At 43.3% G+C, this 19,225-nt stretch overlaps 1 protein-coding gene across 1 annotated transcript; it reads left to right on the top strand.

The window, feature by feature from the left end:
• The first annotated feature begins 856 nt into the window (after positions 1–856).
• Positions 857–5,808, top strand: LOC110499438 (chromobox protein homolog 2). The gene is made up of 5 exons (XM_021576581.3): positions 857–1,528; positions 1,614–1,657; positions 2,354–2,419; positions 2,721–2,790; positions 3,001–5,808. The coding sequence occupies exons 1-5, from the start codon at positions 1,463–1,465 to the stop codon at positions 4,666–4,668; spliced, it is 1,914 nt and encodes a 637-aa protein (XP_021432256.3). The 5' UTR covers positions 857–1,462; the 3' UTR covers positions 4,669–5,808.
• Positions 5,809–19,225: the final 13,417 nt, after the last annotated feature.

Genomic DNA, 19,225 nt, shown 5'->3' with positions numbered 1-19,225 from the left:
AGGACTAGAAAAAGCAGGCGACCGGGAAAACCGCTGGTTGACTTGGAAACATACAAGACGAACTGGCATAGAGAGACAGGAAACACAGGGATAAATACACGGGGGAAAATCAGCAACACCTGGAGGGGTGGAGACAATCACAAGGACATGTGAAACAGATCAGGGCGTGACACCTGCTGCCCTAAGGGGTGATCTTCAAGCGTATCAATGCCGACACAGGTACAGAAGGAATGAAGGACGTGAAAGGAATGGGAGGGAGGGAGGGAGGGAGGGAGGGAGGGAGGGAGGGAGGGAGGGAGGGTAAAGGAATGAGAGAGTATTAGAAGGGAGGGAGGGAGGGTTAAGGAATGAGAGAGTATTAGAAGGGAGGGAGGGAGGGAGGGAGGGTAAAGGAATGAGAGAGTATTAGAAGGGAGGGAGGGAGGGAGGGTAAAGGGGTGAGAGAGTATTAGAAGGGAGGGAGGGAGGGAGGGAGGGAGGGTAAAGGAATGAGAGTATTAGAAGGGAGGGAGGGAGGGAGGGTAAAGGGGTGTGTGGGGTGGAGTCAACACATTCAGGAAGACAGGTTTATATGTTGAGAGGGATGGAAAAGATAAAGAAAGCAAAGGAATACACATTTTACTGCAATGGGTCTATTTTACCGTGTTCACTAGTCTTTCTAACACTCTCCACTATTGATGGTCTTTCCACTTAAATCTCTCAGAGTTTTCTGTCATTCTAACTCCCCATTCGGTCCCCACAGGCCTCTGCACGGGATGCGTTGTTGGATGACTCTGTGATGCCCGCCAAGAAACTGCAGGATATCGGCCAACCAGTGACACTGAGGGTGGTGGAGGACCTCTCACATGGCTTCATCGGCCTATCGGGACTCGCTAGGGAGATACAGGTAGCTTCAGACATCTCTGCATAGAGCGAATCAGAGAGTACTGGCAAGTGACCAAAGTTTGAAAGGACCAATCGTGGGGCTGGCCCATCAAATGGAGGGGCTGAAGAGATGCCTATAACACCCAGGGGAACTTACTATGACTGAGTTCACATATGTGGTTGTCTTACCCAGCTACCTGAATCAACTCGCTCGTAAGTCGCTCTAAAATGTACATAATAACTTTGACCACTGTGAAATTCTGACAAGTGTGCTGAAATATTTTACACATTTTATTTATACAAATATCTTGCATGTGAAATGTAATACTCAAGTTTAATGGTCGAATAATAACTTATTGTCAAGTTATAAATGTTCGAAGTATTTGCCTTTTATGGAGCCTAGAAAATATCGGATAAGAATTGTAACACTGTAATAACGAGGCTCCTAAACCAAAAGCTATACAGGCGCTCTAGAATGAAGAAGTGAAAGTGACGTATCAGATGCACGGGTGCCTGAACTACGGATGCCGCTGGAGGGCAATATTTTCTCCCTGTTCCGCTTTTCCTTTCGTAAAAAAAGGAGAGAGGGGCTGTAGCAATGGAGGGGGTAACTGTAGGGCACGTATTTGACGCCGAATGCATCCTCAACAAACGTCCACGAAAGGTATGAAATAACGTATCTTATCCTAATATGAGAACATGAGACCCTGTTCAATCGTTTAACTCTTTCCCAATCTTCTCCTTTGCAGGGGAAGTTTGAGTATTTGGTGAAGTGGAGAGGGTGGTCGTCCAAGTGAGTAGCTATTTAGCAAGCAGCTGTCTGAGCTAAACAATGACAACAATGTATCCCTTGAGCCCAGGCAACCCCGGATTTCTTTCACATCCGTAATATTTACAATCGGAGATTATTCCCGTGTTTTTTGGATAGACTGCATGATGCATGGAAGAAAGACGATGGTGTTCGCCGTTTCTGTGTCTTGCTTTATTTTCTTTAGCCCGAGCAGTTTATGTTACGATGCCAAATCGGTATCCAGTAACGTGAGCAGACATCACCCTACTACGGTAGCGAACTGTAGCAGCGGGAATATAGAACGCCCACTATTTGCATGCAGCCGTGCTTTCGTCGTGCTAGTTTACCAATAATGTTTCCATACAAAACCATCTTTGATGTTGCTGAATGTAAATATCCGAGCAAACGCTCCAGTTTCAGCCATTTAAATATACACTAGCCCTAAACAATGAACAGCCACTCTCAATATTTGCTATTATTCAGCAAATAGTCTTAATATTTTATTTAGACACAACGTGAATTATGTTTTGTTTTTTAAATATGATGCGACTATGTCTGACATTGTTTCTGAAAAAGGCGATTTAAACTAGATCCACCTGAACAGAGAATTCATGGTTGACATTTTATGTGCAATGTCTCTCTACTGTGCACTAATAAACCGTTTTTTTTGGTATATATAATATCGGGTTTTCTTTACAGACATAACAGTTGGGAGCCTGAAGAGAATATTCTGGACCCCAGATTACTGGCTGCCTTCCACAAGAGGTGTGTTATTGATATCATATCACAGTGGTTCAGTTGTTTGACAAGAACCCCTTCATATTTAATGTAGCTACATGGTGTATTAGACTTGCCCTGGTCAAATGCATCCTTCCTCCAATCCTTGAAGCAATCACTTATATCTGACTTAACCAAATTGGTTAAATTAAACTTTCACTTGTCCAGTTATTAAGATCAGTAGTCTCTTCAAGTAAGGAAGGATGCATTTTTAAAGAGGCAGAACATTGTCAGTGACTGTATCTGACTTGTGTGTGTGTGTGTGTGTGTGTGTGTGTGTTTTCTACAGAGCGCAAGAGAGGGAGCTACTCTTCCGTAAGAGAGGGAAGAGGCCAAGGGGACGTCCACGGAAAATTCTGGTAATCATCACACTGTTGCTGCTATTCAAACATACGCGATTTAGTCACGACTCACTACAACAAATGCAGCAAATTCACTTCCTTTGGTCATGTTAATTATACTTGTAATGTCTTCTCAATGATTGATCCATTATATTTACAACAGTAGCAGCAATTCATTTGTTTGTTTGAATGATGAATATAAAAAACTCTCTCTCTCTCCGTCTTTAGGAACCAGAACCAACTGAAACCAAATCCGACCGCTCCTCCTCCTCCTCTTCATCCGGCCTGTCCTCCTCTCCCTCCTCCTCTTCCTCAGAAGAAGAAGAAGAAGAAGAGGAAGACCACAGGAAGAAGGCCAAACCAGGTCCTCGCCTCCGCAACCTCTACCCCGTCCCCCAGAAGAGGCCCCAGATTGTTGTGGCCAAAAATGAGCCCGTCCGGAAAAAGCGCGGGAGAAAACCGCTGCTCCCCGAGCTGAGGGCTTTGAGACAGGCAAAGACCCGGCCGCCCCTCCCGCCCCCTTCTCCTTCTCGCCACCAGCAGGTCCTCAGGCCCCCCCGCGAGCCCTTCAAAGAGGAACCCCGAGGGGGGGTGAAGAAGCCTCTACAGCCAGCCAGTTTCACCTACACTGGCCTGAGCTCTAGCCGGGGCTCCAGAGATGAGGTGGCACACCAGGTGGCTGCTGGAGGTGCCTTCTACCAGGCAGGGGCCTCCAAACCTGGGCCGCTGAACTCCATTTGGTCAGGTCGCTCCATGTCGACCAACACCCCCACCCCATCCTCTCCATCCTCCTCTTCCTCTCTCAGCAGACCTCCCCCGCCTTACAGTAAGGGCTGGTCAGATCTGAAGCGCTCCCTCTCTGTCTCTGACGCCGGCAGCAGCAATGGCAGAGCAGAAGGGTTCAAGGTGGCTTCCTCTCTAAAACCAGGGATGTCTACATCCACACTCTGTCTCCACAGCTCCAAGACCTCCAGTGGGTGTGGGGGCTCTTCAACGGCATGTAGCCCAGCTCAGCGCTTCCCAGCTGGGCAGAGGAGGCAGCAGGAGGGCCCAGGAGGTCAGGCAGGGATGGTGGTTCAGCAGCAGGGAGCCAAGCCCCCCTCCTCTACCCCTCCCTCGGCCAGAGACCGCATCAGTCAGGCCCTCAGCCTCCGAGCTCTCAACCTGCAGAGTGTCAAAAGAATTGCGCCCGGCAATGGTCTCCAGGGAAACGGGACCTCCGGCACCACTGGAGTTGCAGTTTCGAGGTTGAGCCTGAGAAGCAGTGCCAGCCCGGCAGGAAAAAGAGCAGGGGGGAGCATTAAAGAGACACACACCTCGTCTGGGCTGAACCAGGGCCTGGTGTCGGGAGGGTTAGGGGGAGGGGCACTGCACTCTGGAAGCGTGACACCAGCCAGAGTGGAGAGGGGGGAGAGAGGGAAGGACACTGGGGCAGAGACGGAGAGAGAGATGGACAACAAGGGACCAGGGGGTGTTGGGAGGGGGAATGGAAGGGTGGAGAAAGGAGGGAGTGTACAGGCACAGGGTGGCGTGTCCACGGCCCGCAGAGGCAGAGCTAACGGGGGGAGACAGGAGGACAGGAAGTCAGGACAGAGCCTTACCGTTAATGAGCGGAACTCCCGGAGCGGTGACAACTCCCGGACCCTTAACGAGCTCAGCACGGGTGACTCAGATGACACCAGCAGCAGCGAATCAGAAGAGTGTGACTCCCCCTATCCCGACAACAACAACAGGGCCCGCCTTGTCTCTATGGAGATGGAAACGGAGACGGACTGGCGGCCGGCGCGGAGCCTTCTAGAGCACGTGTTTGTCACGGATGTCACCGCCAACTTCGTCACGGTAACAGTGAAGGAGTCGCCGACCAGCGTGGGGTTCTTCAACGTCCGCAATCACTAAAGCCTGTCCGTGTATGTACAGGACACCCATAGACACAGGCCATTTCCCCTCCCAATGGTTAAAGGGACATTACGCTCTCAAATCAAAGTTTGACAGACATTTTCAGACCTCTAAACTAGTCTAATGTCAAGATAAAACCCACTATAGCTGGATCTACATAAGCTATATTATGTGACGTGGTTTCATTAGAATACTTTAGAGGTCTGAAAACATCTGACATTTTATTTATGAGTGAAATCTCTCGTCATGGTAAGAATCTGGAGGAAACTTAAACTCACTAAGCTGATCCTGTCTCTGTGCCTAAGGGCAACCTATACCTGGAATAATAAGATACAACATGACATTAGGCTTGATTCCAAACCCATCCCTGGTCCCTTTAGCCCATTGATTGCCCCTTTGAAGATTTGCAAGGATTGGATCTGAGACATAACAGTCAAGTAGGCTTGGGCCTAGTTCCATTTCTGACTTCAACCCTTTCACCTAGGTCCTTCACTTTTCAGCTAATTTTTTCTTATACATATCCAGTCTTTTTAGATCTGCGAGGGGGAGTCAACAAGGGATAGGGGAAAGAGAATGTTTTGGTATTGGACCCTCGTCAATTGAAGACTTTTGTGAAGACATAGCTGTCTGTATAGCTATGCCAGCATATCCCATCTTACTTTGTATTCTCTTTGGACCAAAAGAGTCATGAATGTGAATTGTGTATTTTTTCAAATCTGTTAAAAAAATGGTATTCTGTCAGTCAGTATTTCTCTTGCACTACAGTATGTTATTGTAATATTTTAAGCCAATTATATTAGACTGAAACATACCTTCTCATCTCAAGCAGGCATGACATTTTTTTTACAGTTATCTTCCAGTGTTATCCCTTCCTGCCTACCTGTGGCAAAGAATATTTGAATTGAATACAATCACAGTCATTGATAGTAAGAGCATCATAGGAGGTGGAGAAGTGTTTTAATTTAATTTATATTTGTACATATGTTTCTCTCCTGTTGATATGAATATGTATCTGTAACTCTGGTGCTTATTATAGCTTCACAGCTTCAGAAACTCGTAGCCTGTGTGCCTCCTGCCATTTCTAAGGTATTGAAATAAACCGTGAGTACTTGTAAAAGTGGGTGCTTAACCATACCAAAACGCTCTTGTTGTTGTTGTTTTTGTTATTGTTAAGTTAGTCCATCAAACATCTTTTATAAAGCCTGTTTTTACAGCAGCAGTTGTTAGAAAGTGCTTTACAGTCACCCAGCCTAAACCCCAATGAGCAACCTAAGCAGAAGCAACAGCACAGCGGCTAGGAAAAAAACAAGGAAGAAACCTAGAGAGGAACCAGGCACCGAGAGGTGGCCCACCTTCTGGCTGTGTTTTCGTGATTGGTTGGTGCGTCTCTGATCTGTACCAAATATGTACTATTATATTGACAAGATATTCAAGTGACCGCTCTAAATGGAAATACATGTCTTTATTTTCTCAAAATGGCCGAAATGCCACGTGTGTCCACTTACATAAGTACATTTGTAACAACCTAACCATTACTAAACTTATAGCAATAAAAAAAAATGTGTAGACTAATTAACACTCATTGACCGCTGATTTTGGGTGGAAAAAAACTCGCTTTGCCTCCACCTCTTCTTTTTTGACTCCACCAAAAACCCTGAAATTTCCATCCCTAACCATAACGTTTTCCGACAAGATAGAACTGCCAAAATGGGCGGAGTTGTAATCTATTGCAGAGATAGCCTGCAGAGTTCTGTCTTACTATCTAGGTCTGTACCCAAACAATTCGAGCTTCTACTTTTAAAAATCCAACTTTCCAGAAACAAGACTCTCCCTGTTGCCCCTTGAAATAGACCACCTTCTGGCCTCAGCTGTGCCCTGGACCCCATATGTGAATTGATTGCCCCCCATCTATCTTCAGAGCTAGTGCCGCTAGGTGACCTAAACTGGGACATGCTTAACACCCCGTCCATCCTACAATCTAAGCTTGATGCCCTCAATCTCTCACAAATTATAATTGAACCCACCCGGTACAACCCCAAATCCGTAAACATGGGCACCCTCATAGATATCATCCTAACCAACTTGCCCTCCAAATACACATCTGCTGTTTTCAACCAAGATCTCAGCGATCACTGCCTCATTGCCTGCATCTGTAACGGGTCTGCAATCAAACGACTACCCCTCATCACTATCAAACGTTCCCTAAACCACTTCAGCGAGCAGGCCTTCCTAATCGACCTGGCCCAGGTCTCCTGGAAGGATATTGACCTCATCCCGTCAGTAGATGATGCCTGGTCATTCTTTAAAAGTGCCTTCCTCACCATCTTAAATAAGCATGGCCCTTTGAAAAAATGTAGAACCAGGAACAGATATAGCCCTTGGTTCACTCCAGACCTGACTGCCTTTGACCAGCACAAAAACATTCTGTGGCATTCTGCATTAGCATCGAATAGCCCCCGTGATATGCAACTTTTCAGGGAAGTCAGGAACAAATATACACAGGCAGTTAGGACAGCTAAGGCTAGCTTTTTCAAGCAGAAATTTGCACCCTGTAGCACAAACTCAAAAAAGTTTGGGGACACTAAAGTCTATGGAGAATAAGAGCACCTCCTTCCAGCTGCCCACTGCACTGAGACTAGGAAACACTGTCACCACCAACAAGTGGGAATTTATCGGTGGTGACAGTGTTGAGAATTTCAATAAGCATTTTATTACGGCTGGCCATGCTTTCCACCTGGCTACCCCTACCCCGGTCAACAGCCCTGCACTCCCCACAGCAACCTGCCCAAGCCTCCCCATTTCTCCTTCACCCAAATCCAGATAGCTGATGTTCTAAAAGAGCTGCAAAATCTGGACCCCTACAAATCAGCCGGGGTAGACAATCTGGACCCTCTCTTTCTAAAATGATCTGCCGAAATTGTTGCAACTCCTATTACTAGCCTGTTCAACCTCTTTCGTATCGTCTGAGATTCCCAAAGATGGGAAAGCAGCTGCGGTCACCCCCCTCTTCAAAGGGGGAGACACTCTAGACCCAAATTTCTACAGACCTATATCTATCCTACCCTGCCTTTCTAAGGTCTTCGAAAGCAAAGTCAACAAACAGATTATTGTCACGTTCGTCATAATGATGAGACCAAGGCGCAGCGTTAGTAGAGTTTCACGTAATTTTAATAAACTGAAACTCACCTAACAAAACAACAAACAACCAACCAACCAACCAACCAAACGAAATGTGAAGCTACAGATGTGCAAGCTACAGAAGGCAACTATACATAGACAAGATCCCACAACACAAATTAGGGAAATGGCTACCTAAATATGATACCCAATCAGAGACAACGATAAACAGCTGTCTCTGATTGGGAACCATATCAGGCCAATATAAACATACAAAAAACCCTAGACATACAAAAACCCTAGACATACAAAAACTAGGGTACCCACCCTAGTCATACCCTGACCTAAAGAAAATACAGTGCCTTGTGAAAGTATTCGGCCCCCTTGAACTTTGCGACCTTTTGCCACATTTCAGGCTTCAAACATAAAGATATAAAACTGTATTTTTTTATGAAGAATCAACAACAAGTGGGACACAATCATGAAGTGGACCGACATTTATTGAATATTTCAAACTTTTTTAACAAATCAAAAACTGAAAAATTGGGCGTGCAAAATTATTCAGCCCCTTTACTTTCAGTGCAGCAAACTCTCCCCAGAAGTTCAGTGAGGATCTCTGAATGATCCAATGTTGACCTAAATGACTAATGAGGATAAATACAATCCACCTGTGTGTAATCAAGTCTCCGTATAAATGCACCTGCACTGTGATAGTCTCAGAGCTCCGTTAAAAGCGCAGAGAGCATCATGAAGAACAAGGAACACACCAGGCAGGTCCGAGATACTGTTGTGAAGAAGTTTAAAGCCGGATTTGGATATAAAAAGATTTCCCAAGCTTTAAACATCCCAAGGAGCACTGTGCAAGCGATAATATTGAAATGGAAGGAGTATCAGACCACTGCAAATCTACCAAGACCTGGCCGTCCCTCTAAACTTTCAGCTCATACAAGGAGAAGACTGATCAGAGATGCAGCCAAGAGGCCCATGATCACTCTGGATGAACTGCAGAGATCTACAGCTGAGGTGGGAGACTCTGTCCATTGGACAACAATCAGTCGTATATTGCACAAATCTGGCCTTTATGGAAGAGTGGCAAGAAGAAAGCCATTTCTTAAAGATATCCATAAAAAGTGTTGTTTAAAGTTTGCTACAAGTCACCTGGGAGACACACCAAACATGTGGAAGAAGGTGCTCTGGTCAGATGAAACCAAAATTGAACTTTTTGGCAACAATGCAAAACGTTATGTTTGGCGTAAAAGCAACACAGCTGAACACACCATCCCCACTGTCAAACATGGTGGTGGCAGCATCATGGTTTGGGCCTGCTTTTCTTCAGCAGGTACAGGGAAGATGGTTAAAATTGATGGGAAGATGGATGGAGCCAAATACAGGACCATTCTGGAAGAAAACCTGATGGAGTTTGCAAAAGACCTGAGACTGGGACGGAAATTTGTCTTCCAACAAGACAATGATCCAAAACATAAAGCAAAATCTACAATGGAATGGTTCAAAAATAAACATATCCAGGTGTTAGAATGGCCAAGTCAAAGTCCAGACCTGAATCCAATCGAGAATCTGTGGAAAGAACTGAACACTGCTGTTCACAAATGCTCTCCATCCAACCTCACTGAGCTCGAGCTGTTTTGCAAGGAGGAATGGGAAAAAATGTCAGTCTCGATGTGCAAAACTGATAGAGACATACCCCAAGCGACTTACAGCTGTAATCGCAGCAAAAGGTGGCGCTACAAAGTATTAATTTAAGGGGGCTAAATAATTTTGCACGCCCAATTTTTCAGTTTTTGATTTGTTAAAAAAAATTGAAAAATCCTATAAATGTCGTTCCACTTCATGATTGTGTCCCACTTGTTGTTGATTCTTCACAAAAAAATACACTTTTATATCTTTATGTTTGAAACCTGAAATGTGGCAAAAGGTCGCAAAGTTCAAGGGGGCCGAATACTTTCGCAAGGCACTGTATATAGAAAAACAGATATCTAAGGTCAGGGTGTGACAATTACCGACCACTTCTCTGCTGTGCAATCTGGTTTCAGAGCTGGTCATGGGTGCACCTCAGCCACGCTCAAGGTCCTAAACAATATCATAACCGCCATCGATAAGAGACTATACTGTGCAGCCGTATTCATCGACCTGGCCAAGGCTTTCGACTATGTCAATCACCACATTCTTCTTGGCAGACTCAACAGCCTTGGTTTCTCAAATGATTGCCTCGCCTGGTTCACCAACTACTTCAGGACACTGTGTTAACTAACCTCCAGACGAGCTTCAATGCCATACAACTCTCCTTCCGTGTCCTCCAACTGCTCTTAAATTTCCAGTTGAAACTAAGTGCATGCCCTTCAACCGATCGATGCCCGCACCTGCCCGCCCGTCAAGCATCACTACTCTGGACGGTTCTGACTTGGAATATGTGGACGACTACAAATACCTAGGTGTCTGATTAGACTGTAAACTCTCCATTCAGACTCACATTAAGCATCTCTAATCCAAAATTAAATCTAGAATCAGCTTCCTATTTCGCAACAAAGCATCCTTCACTCATGCAGCTAAACATACCCTCGTAAAACTGACCATCCTACCGATCCTCGACTTCGGCGATGTCATCTGTAAAATAGCCTCCAACACTCTACTCAACAAATTGGATGCAGTCTATCACAGTGCCATCCGTTTTGTCACCAAAGCTCCATACACTGCGACCTCTATGCTCTTGTTGAATGGTCATCGCTTCATACTCATTGCCAAACCCACTGGCTACAGGTTATCTACAAGTCTCTGCTAGGTAAAGCTCCGCCTTATCGCAGCTCACTGGTCACCATAGCAGCACCCACCCGTAGCACGCGCTCTAGCAGGTATATCTCACTGGTCACCCCCAAAGCCAATTCCTCCTTTGACCGCCTCTTCTTCCAGTTCTCTGCTGCCAATGACTGGAACAAACTGCAAAAATCACTGAAGCTGGAGACTCATACCTCCCTCACTAGCTTTAAGCACCAGCTGTCAGAGCATCTCACAGATCACTGCAGCTGTACATACGTCATCTGTAAATAGCTCATCCAATCTACCTCATCCCCATACTGTATTTGTTTATTTATCTTGCTCCTTTGCACCCCAGCATCTCTACTTGCACATTCATCTTCTGTACATCTACCATTCCAGTGTTTAATTGCTATATTGTAATTACTTCGCCACCATGGCCTATTTATTGCCTTACTTCTCTTATCCTACCTCATTTGCACATGCTGTATATAGATTTTTCTACTGTATTTGTGATTTTATTAAGTTTATTCCATGTGTAACTCTGTGTTGTTTGTGTTGCACAGCTTTATCTTGGCCAGGTCGCAGTTGTAAATAACTTGTTCTCAACTAGCCTACCTGGTTAAATAAAGGTGTTCTCAACTAGCCTACCTGGTTAAATAAAGGTGTTCTCAACTAGCCTACCTGGTTAAATAAAGGTGAAATATAAAATACAATTATCTGTCTTTACACATCTTCCAAGTAGGTTGTTCCCCAGATGTTTAGAAGCACTGTTAAAAGTTACCAGCAGATGTCACTGTTGCATGGCAATGTCACACCAAACCCCTGCATCTCCCAGTGCACGCGATCATACCCAAGCAGTAGACCAGGGGATCCAATTTTGCAAGCAATTTTTTTTTCACAAGACCACATCATGTAATCAACAACCAATGTTTACTTTTTTTTAACTGGGGCTATGACAGTCTATTACAAATCAGTCTGACAGTATTTTGGACAGCATTTCAATCTCAAGAGTATGGTTTAAAGTAACTGAAAGGCATCAGAAAGGTATTGGGAAGTTCACAAGATCAGGCAATAATAATATTCTGTGTAGAAAACAATACCATCATAAATTAAGTTATTCCCCCCCCCCAGTCTGATTTAGTGCTTAGTCTTGTCCACTCGGTTCTAATGGCTTGTGGACATAGTAGTGGGAAACAGTATGTATGTGTGTGTTCCTGAGAGTCTTACATTTCAGTGATGGGGTCATAATATTTTGTAGCTTAAACCATACAGATTCTCAGAACCTGCATCACATTTCCAGCGTGAAAAAGAAAGCTTTGAACATGTTTGGAATTGCAAGGGGTGTGTACCTAGACAACACAGTATATTACCTAGACGAGCCAGTATATTACCTAGACGAGCCAGTATATTACCTAGACGAGCCAGTATATTACCTAGACGAGCCAGTATATTACCTAGACGAGCCAGTATATTACCTAGACGAGCCAGTATAATACCTAGACGAGCCAGTATAATACCTAGACGAGCCAGTATAATACCTAGACGAGCCAGTATAATACCTAGACGAGCCAGTATAATACCTAGACGAGCCAGTATAATACCTAGACGAGCCAGTATAATACCTAGACGAGCCAGTATATTACCTAGACAACCCAGTATATTACCTAGACAACCCAGTTGTAATGGCGTTCGTCTGTTGAAAGAGGAGCGGACCAAAATGCAGCGTGGTGGTTACTCATGTTCTTTAATGAGGAAGAACAAACAAACAAATACAAAACAACAAACGAAAACCTATACAGCCTCTCTTGTGACAACGAACACAGAGACAGGAACAATCACCCACAAAACACTCAAAGAATATGGCTGACTAAATATGGCTCCCAATCAGAGACAACGATAATCACCTGCCTCTGATTGAGAACCAATTCAGACAGCCATAGACTTTGCGAGAGAACCCCACTAAACCACAAACCCAATACCTAACAAAACCCCAGGACAAAACGCACCACATACAAAAACCCATGCCACACCCTGGCCTGACCAAATAAATGAAGATAAACACAAAATACCTCGACCAGGGCGTGACACCAGTATAATACCTAGACACAGTATATTACCTAGACAACCCAGTATATTACCTTGACAACCCAGTATATTACCTAGACAACCCAGTATATTACCTAGACAACCCAGTGTAATACCTAGACAACACAATATATTACCTAGACAACCCAGTATAATACCTAGATGAGCCAGTATATTACCTAGACAACCCAGTATATTACCTAGACAACCCAGTATATTACCTAGACAACCCAGTATATTACCTAGACAACCCAGTATAATACCTAGACACAGTATATTACCTAGACAACCCAGTATATTACCTTGACAACCCAGTATATTACCTAGACAACCCAGTATATTACCTAGACAACCCAGTATATTACCTTGACAACCCAGTATATTACCTAGACAACCCAGTATATTACCTAGACAACCCAGTGTAATACCTAGACAACACAATATATTACCTAGACAACCCAGTATAATACCTAGATGAGCCAGTATATTACCTAGACAACCCAGTATATTACCTAGACAACCCAGTATATTACCTAGACAACCCAGTATATTACCTAGACAACCCAGTATAATACCTAGACACAGTATATTACCTAGACAACCCAGTATATTACCTTGACAACCCAGTATATTACCTAGACAACCCAGTATATTACCTAGACAACCCAGTATAATACCTAGACACAGTATATTACCTAGACAACCCAGTATATTACCTTGACAACCCAGTATATTACCTAGACAACCCAGTATATTACCTAGACAACCCAGTATATTACCTTGACAACCCAGTATATTACCTAGAAAACCCAGTATATTACCTAGACAACCCAGTATATTACCTAGACAACCCAGTGTAATACCTAGACAACACAACATAGTAACCCCCCCCCCCCCCCCCCCTCCCCCACACGCACACACACATATGCAATTCACTCACACTATTTCTGACAAACACAGTGCCCTCTGCCACTTACACACACTCTGTTATGGTTTCGAGGAGAGAAATAGTGTGTGTTGATGAGTGTGTGAGTGACAGAAGCTATCATTCCACAAAGCTGCAGATTCCGTGATTTATGGTCAGGGCCTGTCCAGCTCTGTGGAATTTTCCCAAAATAAGTTTGTGTAAACAGAGTGCGACAGAGAGCCCCTCAGAGCAGACTGGTATGCATAAACAGTTTGAACAGTGTGGGGCAGTGTAACCCCCCCTCCATCGCTCACCTCCCCCTCTCTCCAGTCTACACACACACACACACACACACACACACACACACACACACACACACACACACACACACACACACACACACACACCTGAGTGTTTACCATGCTGCACACACACACCTAGACAGACACGGAGACACACACACACAGTAATACACTTAGGCAGGCACGCAGAGTCGCAGACACACAGATGTATACAGACAGACATAATACACTGATGTTAAAAACAGACCTAGTGACATCATAGGCAGACAAATACTGTTTACCCTCACACAGTAACTACTGTTTACCCTCACACAGTAACTACTGTTTACCCTCACACAGTAAATACTGTTTACCCTCACACAGTAAATACTGTTTACCCTCACACAGTAAATACTGTTTACCCTCACACAGTAAATACTGTTTACCCTCACACAGTAAATACTGTTTACCCTCACGTAGTAAATACTGTTTACCCTCACACAGTAAATACTGTTTACCCTCACACAGTAAATACTGTTTACCCTCACGCAGTAAATACTGTTTACCCTCACGCAGTAAATACTGTTTACCCTCACGCAGTAAATACTGTTTACCCTCACGCAGTAAATACTGTTTACCCTCACACAGTAAATACTGTTTACCCTCACACAGTAAATACTGTTTACCCTCACACAATAAATACTGTTTACCCTCTGTCACGACTTCCGCCGAGGTCGGTCCCTCTCCTTGTTCGGGAGGCATTCGGAGGTCAACGCCACCGGTCTTCTAGCCATCGCCGATCCACCTTTCATTTTCCATTTGTTTTGTCTCGTTTTCCCGCACACCTGGTTTGCATTCCCTCATTACTCGTCGGGCATATAACCCTCTGTTTCCCCCCCATGTCTGTGTGTGGAATTGTTATGTGTAAATGTATGTGTACTCCAGGCTGGTTAGGGCCGGGTTATTGTAACCCGTGCGTGTTTAGGGGTCTATGTACTGTCTTCTGTTCGCCTCAATAAAGGGCTCCGTTTGCTACCCATGTCTGCTCTCCTGCGCCTGACTTCCCTGCAGACAGCTACGCACTCCCTTACACCCTCACACAATACATACTGTTTACCCTCACACAATACATACTGTTTACCCTCACACAATACATACTGTTTACCCTCACACAATACATACTGTTTACCCTCACACAATAAATACTGTTTACCCTCACACAATACATACTGTTTACCCTCACACAATACATACTGTTTACCCTCACACAATACATACTGTTTACCCTCACACAATACATACTGTTTACCCTCACACAATACATATTGTTTACCCTCACACAATAAATACTGTTTACCCTCACACAATACATACTGTTTACTCTCACACAATATATACTGTTACCCTCACACAATAAATACTGTTTACCCTCACACAATACATACTGTTTACCCTCACACAATACATACTGTTACCCTCACACAATAGATACTGTTTACCCTCACACAATACATACTGTTTACCCTCACACAATACATACTGTTTACCCTCACACAATACATACTGTTTACCCTCACACAATAAATACTGTTTACCCTCACACAATACATACTGTTTACCCTCACACAATAGATACTGTTTACCCTCACACAATACATACTGTTTACCCTCACACAATACATACTGTTTACCCTCACACAATACATACTGTTACCCTCACACAATACATATTGTTTACCCTCACACAATACATACTGTTTACCCTCACACAATACATACTGTTTACCCTCACACAATACATACTGTTTACCCTCACACAATAAATACTGTTTACCCTCACACAATACATACTGTTTACCCTCACACAATAAATACTGTTTACCCTCACACAATACATACTGTTTACTCTCACACAATATATACTGTTACCCTCACACAATAAATACTGTTTACCCTAACACAATACATACTGTTTACCCTCACACAATACATACTGTTACCCTCACACAATAAATACTGTTTACCCTCACACAATACATACTGTTTACCCTCACACAATACATACTGTTACCCTCACACAATAGATACTGTTTACCCTCACACAATACATACTGTTTACCCTCACACAATACATACTGTTACCCTCACACAATACATACTGTTTACCCTCACACAATACATACTGTTTACCCTCACACAAAACATACTGTTTACCCTCACACAATACATACTGTTTACCCTCACACAATACATACTGTTTACCCTCACACAATACATACTGTTTACCCTCACACAATACATACTGTTACCCTCACACAATAGATACTGTTTACCCTCACACAATACATATTGTTTACCCTCACACAATAAATACTGTTTACCCTCACACAATACATACTGTTTACCCTCACACAATACATACTGTTTACCCTCACACAATACATACTGTTTACCCTCACACAAAATGTACTGTTTACCCTCACACAATACATACTGTTTACCCTCACACAATACATACTGTTTACCCTCACACAAAACGTACTGTTTACCCTCACACAATACATACTGTTTACCCTCACACAATAGATACTGTTTACCCTCACAAAATACATACTGTTTACCCTCAGACAATAAATATTGTGTACACACACACAATAAATACTGTATACACACACAATAAATACTGTATACCTCACACACAGTAATACATTTTGACCCTCACATGTAAACACATGTACACACGTACACACATGTACACACACACACACACACACACACACACACACACTCTCCCTCTGTTTCTGTCTCTGTATCTCTCTCCCTCTGTTTCTGTCTCTGTATCTCTCTCCCTCTGTTTCTGTCTCTGTATCTCTCTCCCTCTGTTTCTGTCTCTGTATTTCTCTCCCTCTGTTTCTGTCTCTGTATCTCTCTCCCTCTGTTTCTGTCTCTGTATCTCTCTCCCTCTGTTTCTGTCTCTGTATCTCTCTCCCTCTGTTTCTGTCTCTGTATCTCTCTCCCTCTGTTTCTGTCTCTGTATCTCTCTCCCTCTGTTTCTGTCTCTGTATCTCTCTCCCTATGTCTCTGTCTCTGTATCTCTCTCCCTCTGTTTCTGTCTCTATGTATCTCTGTCCCTCTGTTTCTGTCTCTGTATCTCTCTCCCTCTGTTTCTGTCTCTGTATCTCTCTCCCTATGTCTCTGTCTCCGTATCTCTCTCCCTATTTCTCTGTCTCTGTATCTCTCTCCTTCTGTTTCTGTTTCTGTCTCTATGTAAATCTCTCCCTCTGTTTCTGTCTCTGTATCTCTCTCCCTCTGTTTCTGTCTCTGTATCTCTCTCCCTCTTTCTCTGTATCTCTCTCCCCCTGTTTCTGTCTCTGTATATCTCTCCCTCTGTTTCTGTCTCTGTATCTCTCTCCCTCTGTTTCTGTTTCTGTCTCTATGTATCTCTCTCCCTCTGTTTCTGTCTCTGTATCTCTCTCCCTCTGTTTCTGTCTCTGTATCTCTCTCCCTATGTCTCTGTCTCTGTATCTCTCTCCCTCTGTTTCTGTCTCTATGTATCTCTCTCCCTCTGTATATCTCTCCCTCTGTATATCTCTCCCTCTGTTTCTGTCTCTGTATCTCTCCCTCTGTTTCTGTCTCTGTATCTCTCTCCCTCTGTTTCTGTCTCTGTATCTCTCTCCTTCTGTTTCTGTCTCTGTATCTCTCTCCCTCTGTTTCTGTCTCTATGTATCTCTCAGACTGTTTATTACCTAAACAATGTATATTACCTAGACAACACCGTATAATACCTAGACAACACAGCATATTACCTAGACAACACTGTATATTACCTAGGCAACACCGTATAATACCTAGACAACACAGCATATTACCTAGACAACACTGTATATTACCTAGACAACACCGTATATTACCTAGACAACACAGTCTATTACCTAGACCAGACTGTATATTACCTAGACAACACAGCATATTAGCTAGACAACACAGCATATTACCTAGACAACACTGTATATTACCTAGGCAACACCGTATAATACCTAGACAACACAGCATATTACCTAGACAACACTGTATATTACCTAGACAACACCGTATATTACCTAGACAACACAGTATATTACCTAGACCAGACTGTATATTACCTAGACAACACAGCATATTAGCTAGACAACACAGCATATTACCTAGACAACACTGTATATTACCTAGACAACACAGTATATTACCTAGACAAAACTGTATATTACCTAGACAACACAGCATATTACCTAGACAACACAGTATATTACCTAGACAACACAGTATATTACCTAGACAAGACTGTATATTACCTAGACCAGACTGTATATTACCTAGACAACACATCATATTACCTAGACAACACAGCATATTACCTAGACAACACTGTATAATTCCTAGACAACACAGTATATTACCTAGACCAGACTGTATATTACCTAGACAACACTGTATATTACCTAGACAACACTGTATATTACCTAGACAACACTGTATATTACCTAGACCAGACTGTGAATTACCTAGACCAGACTGTGTATTACCTAGACAACACTGTATATTACCTAGACAACACTGTATATTACCTAGACAACACTGTATATTACCTAGACAACACTGTATATTACCTAGACAACACTGTATATTACCTAGACAACACTGTATATTACCTAGACCAGACTGTGAATTACCTAGACCAGACTGTGTATTACCAAGACAACACTGTATATTACCTAGACCAGACTGTGTATTACCAAGAAAACGCTGTATATTACCTAGACCAGACTGTGTATTACCTAGACAACACAGTATATTACCTAGACAACACATTATATTACCTAGACAACACTGTATATTACCTAGACCAGACTGTGTATTACCTAGACAACACTGTATATTACCTAGACCAGACTGTGTATTACCTAGACAACACAGTATATTACCTAGACAACACTGCATATTACCTAGACAACACTGTATATTACCTAGAACAGACTGTGTATTACCTAGACCAGACTGTGTATTACCTAGACAACACTGTGTATTACCTAGACAACACTGTTTAATACCTAGACAACACAGCATATTACCTAGACCAGACTGTATTTTACCTAGACAACACTGTACATTACCTAGACCAGACTGTATATTACCTAGACAACACTGTATATTACCTAGACAACACTGTATATTACCAAGACCAGACTGTGTATTACCTAGACAACACTGTGTATTACCTAGACAACACTGTTTAATACCTAGACAACACAGCATATTACCTAGACCAGACTGTATATTACCTAGACAACACTGTACATTACCTAGACCAGACTGTATATTACCTAGACAACACTGTATATTACCTAGACAACACTGT

Source organism: Oncorhynchus mykiss, chromosome 20, assembly GCF_057628025.1.
Source record: "Oncorhynchus mykiss isolate SJ-2025 chromosome 20, ASM5762802v1, whole genome shotgun sequence".
NCBI classification, from domain to species: domain Eukaryota; kingdom Metazoa; phylum Chordata; class Actinopteri; order Salmoniformes; family Salmonidae; genus Oncorhynchus; species Oncorhynchus mykiss.
This window is presented reverse-complemented; position numbering and strand designations above follow the sequence as displayed.

What these genes read in the sequence shown, in the direction of transcription:
- LOC110499438 (XM_021576581.3), top strand. Translation starts at nt 1,463, where the DNA reads ATGGAGGGGGTAACTGTAGGGCACGTATTTGACGCCGAATGCATCCTC. An exon ending in TCAACAAACGTCCACGAAAG is followed by an intron (nt 1,529 to 1,613) that starts GTATGAAATAAC and finishes TCTCCTTTGCAG; the next exon opens with GGGAAGTTTGAGTATTTGGT. An exon ending in GACGTCCACGGAAAATTCTG is followed by an intron (nt 2,791 to 3,000) that starts GTAATCATCACA and finishes CTCCGTCTTTAG; the next exon opens with GAACCAGAACCAACTGAAAC.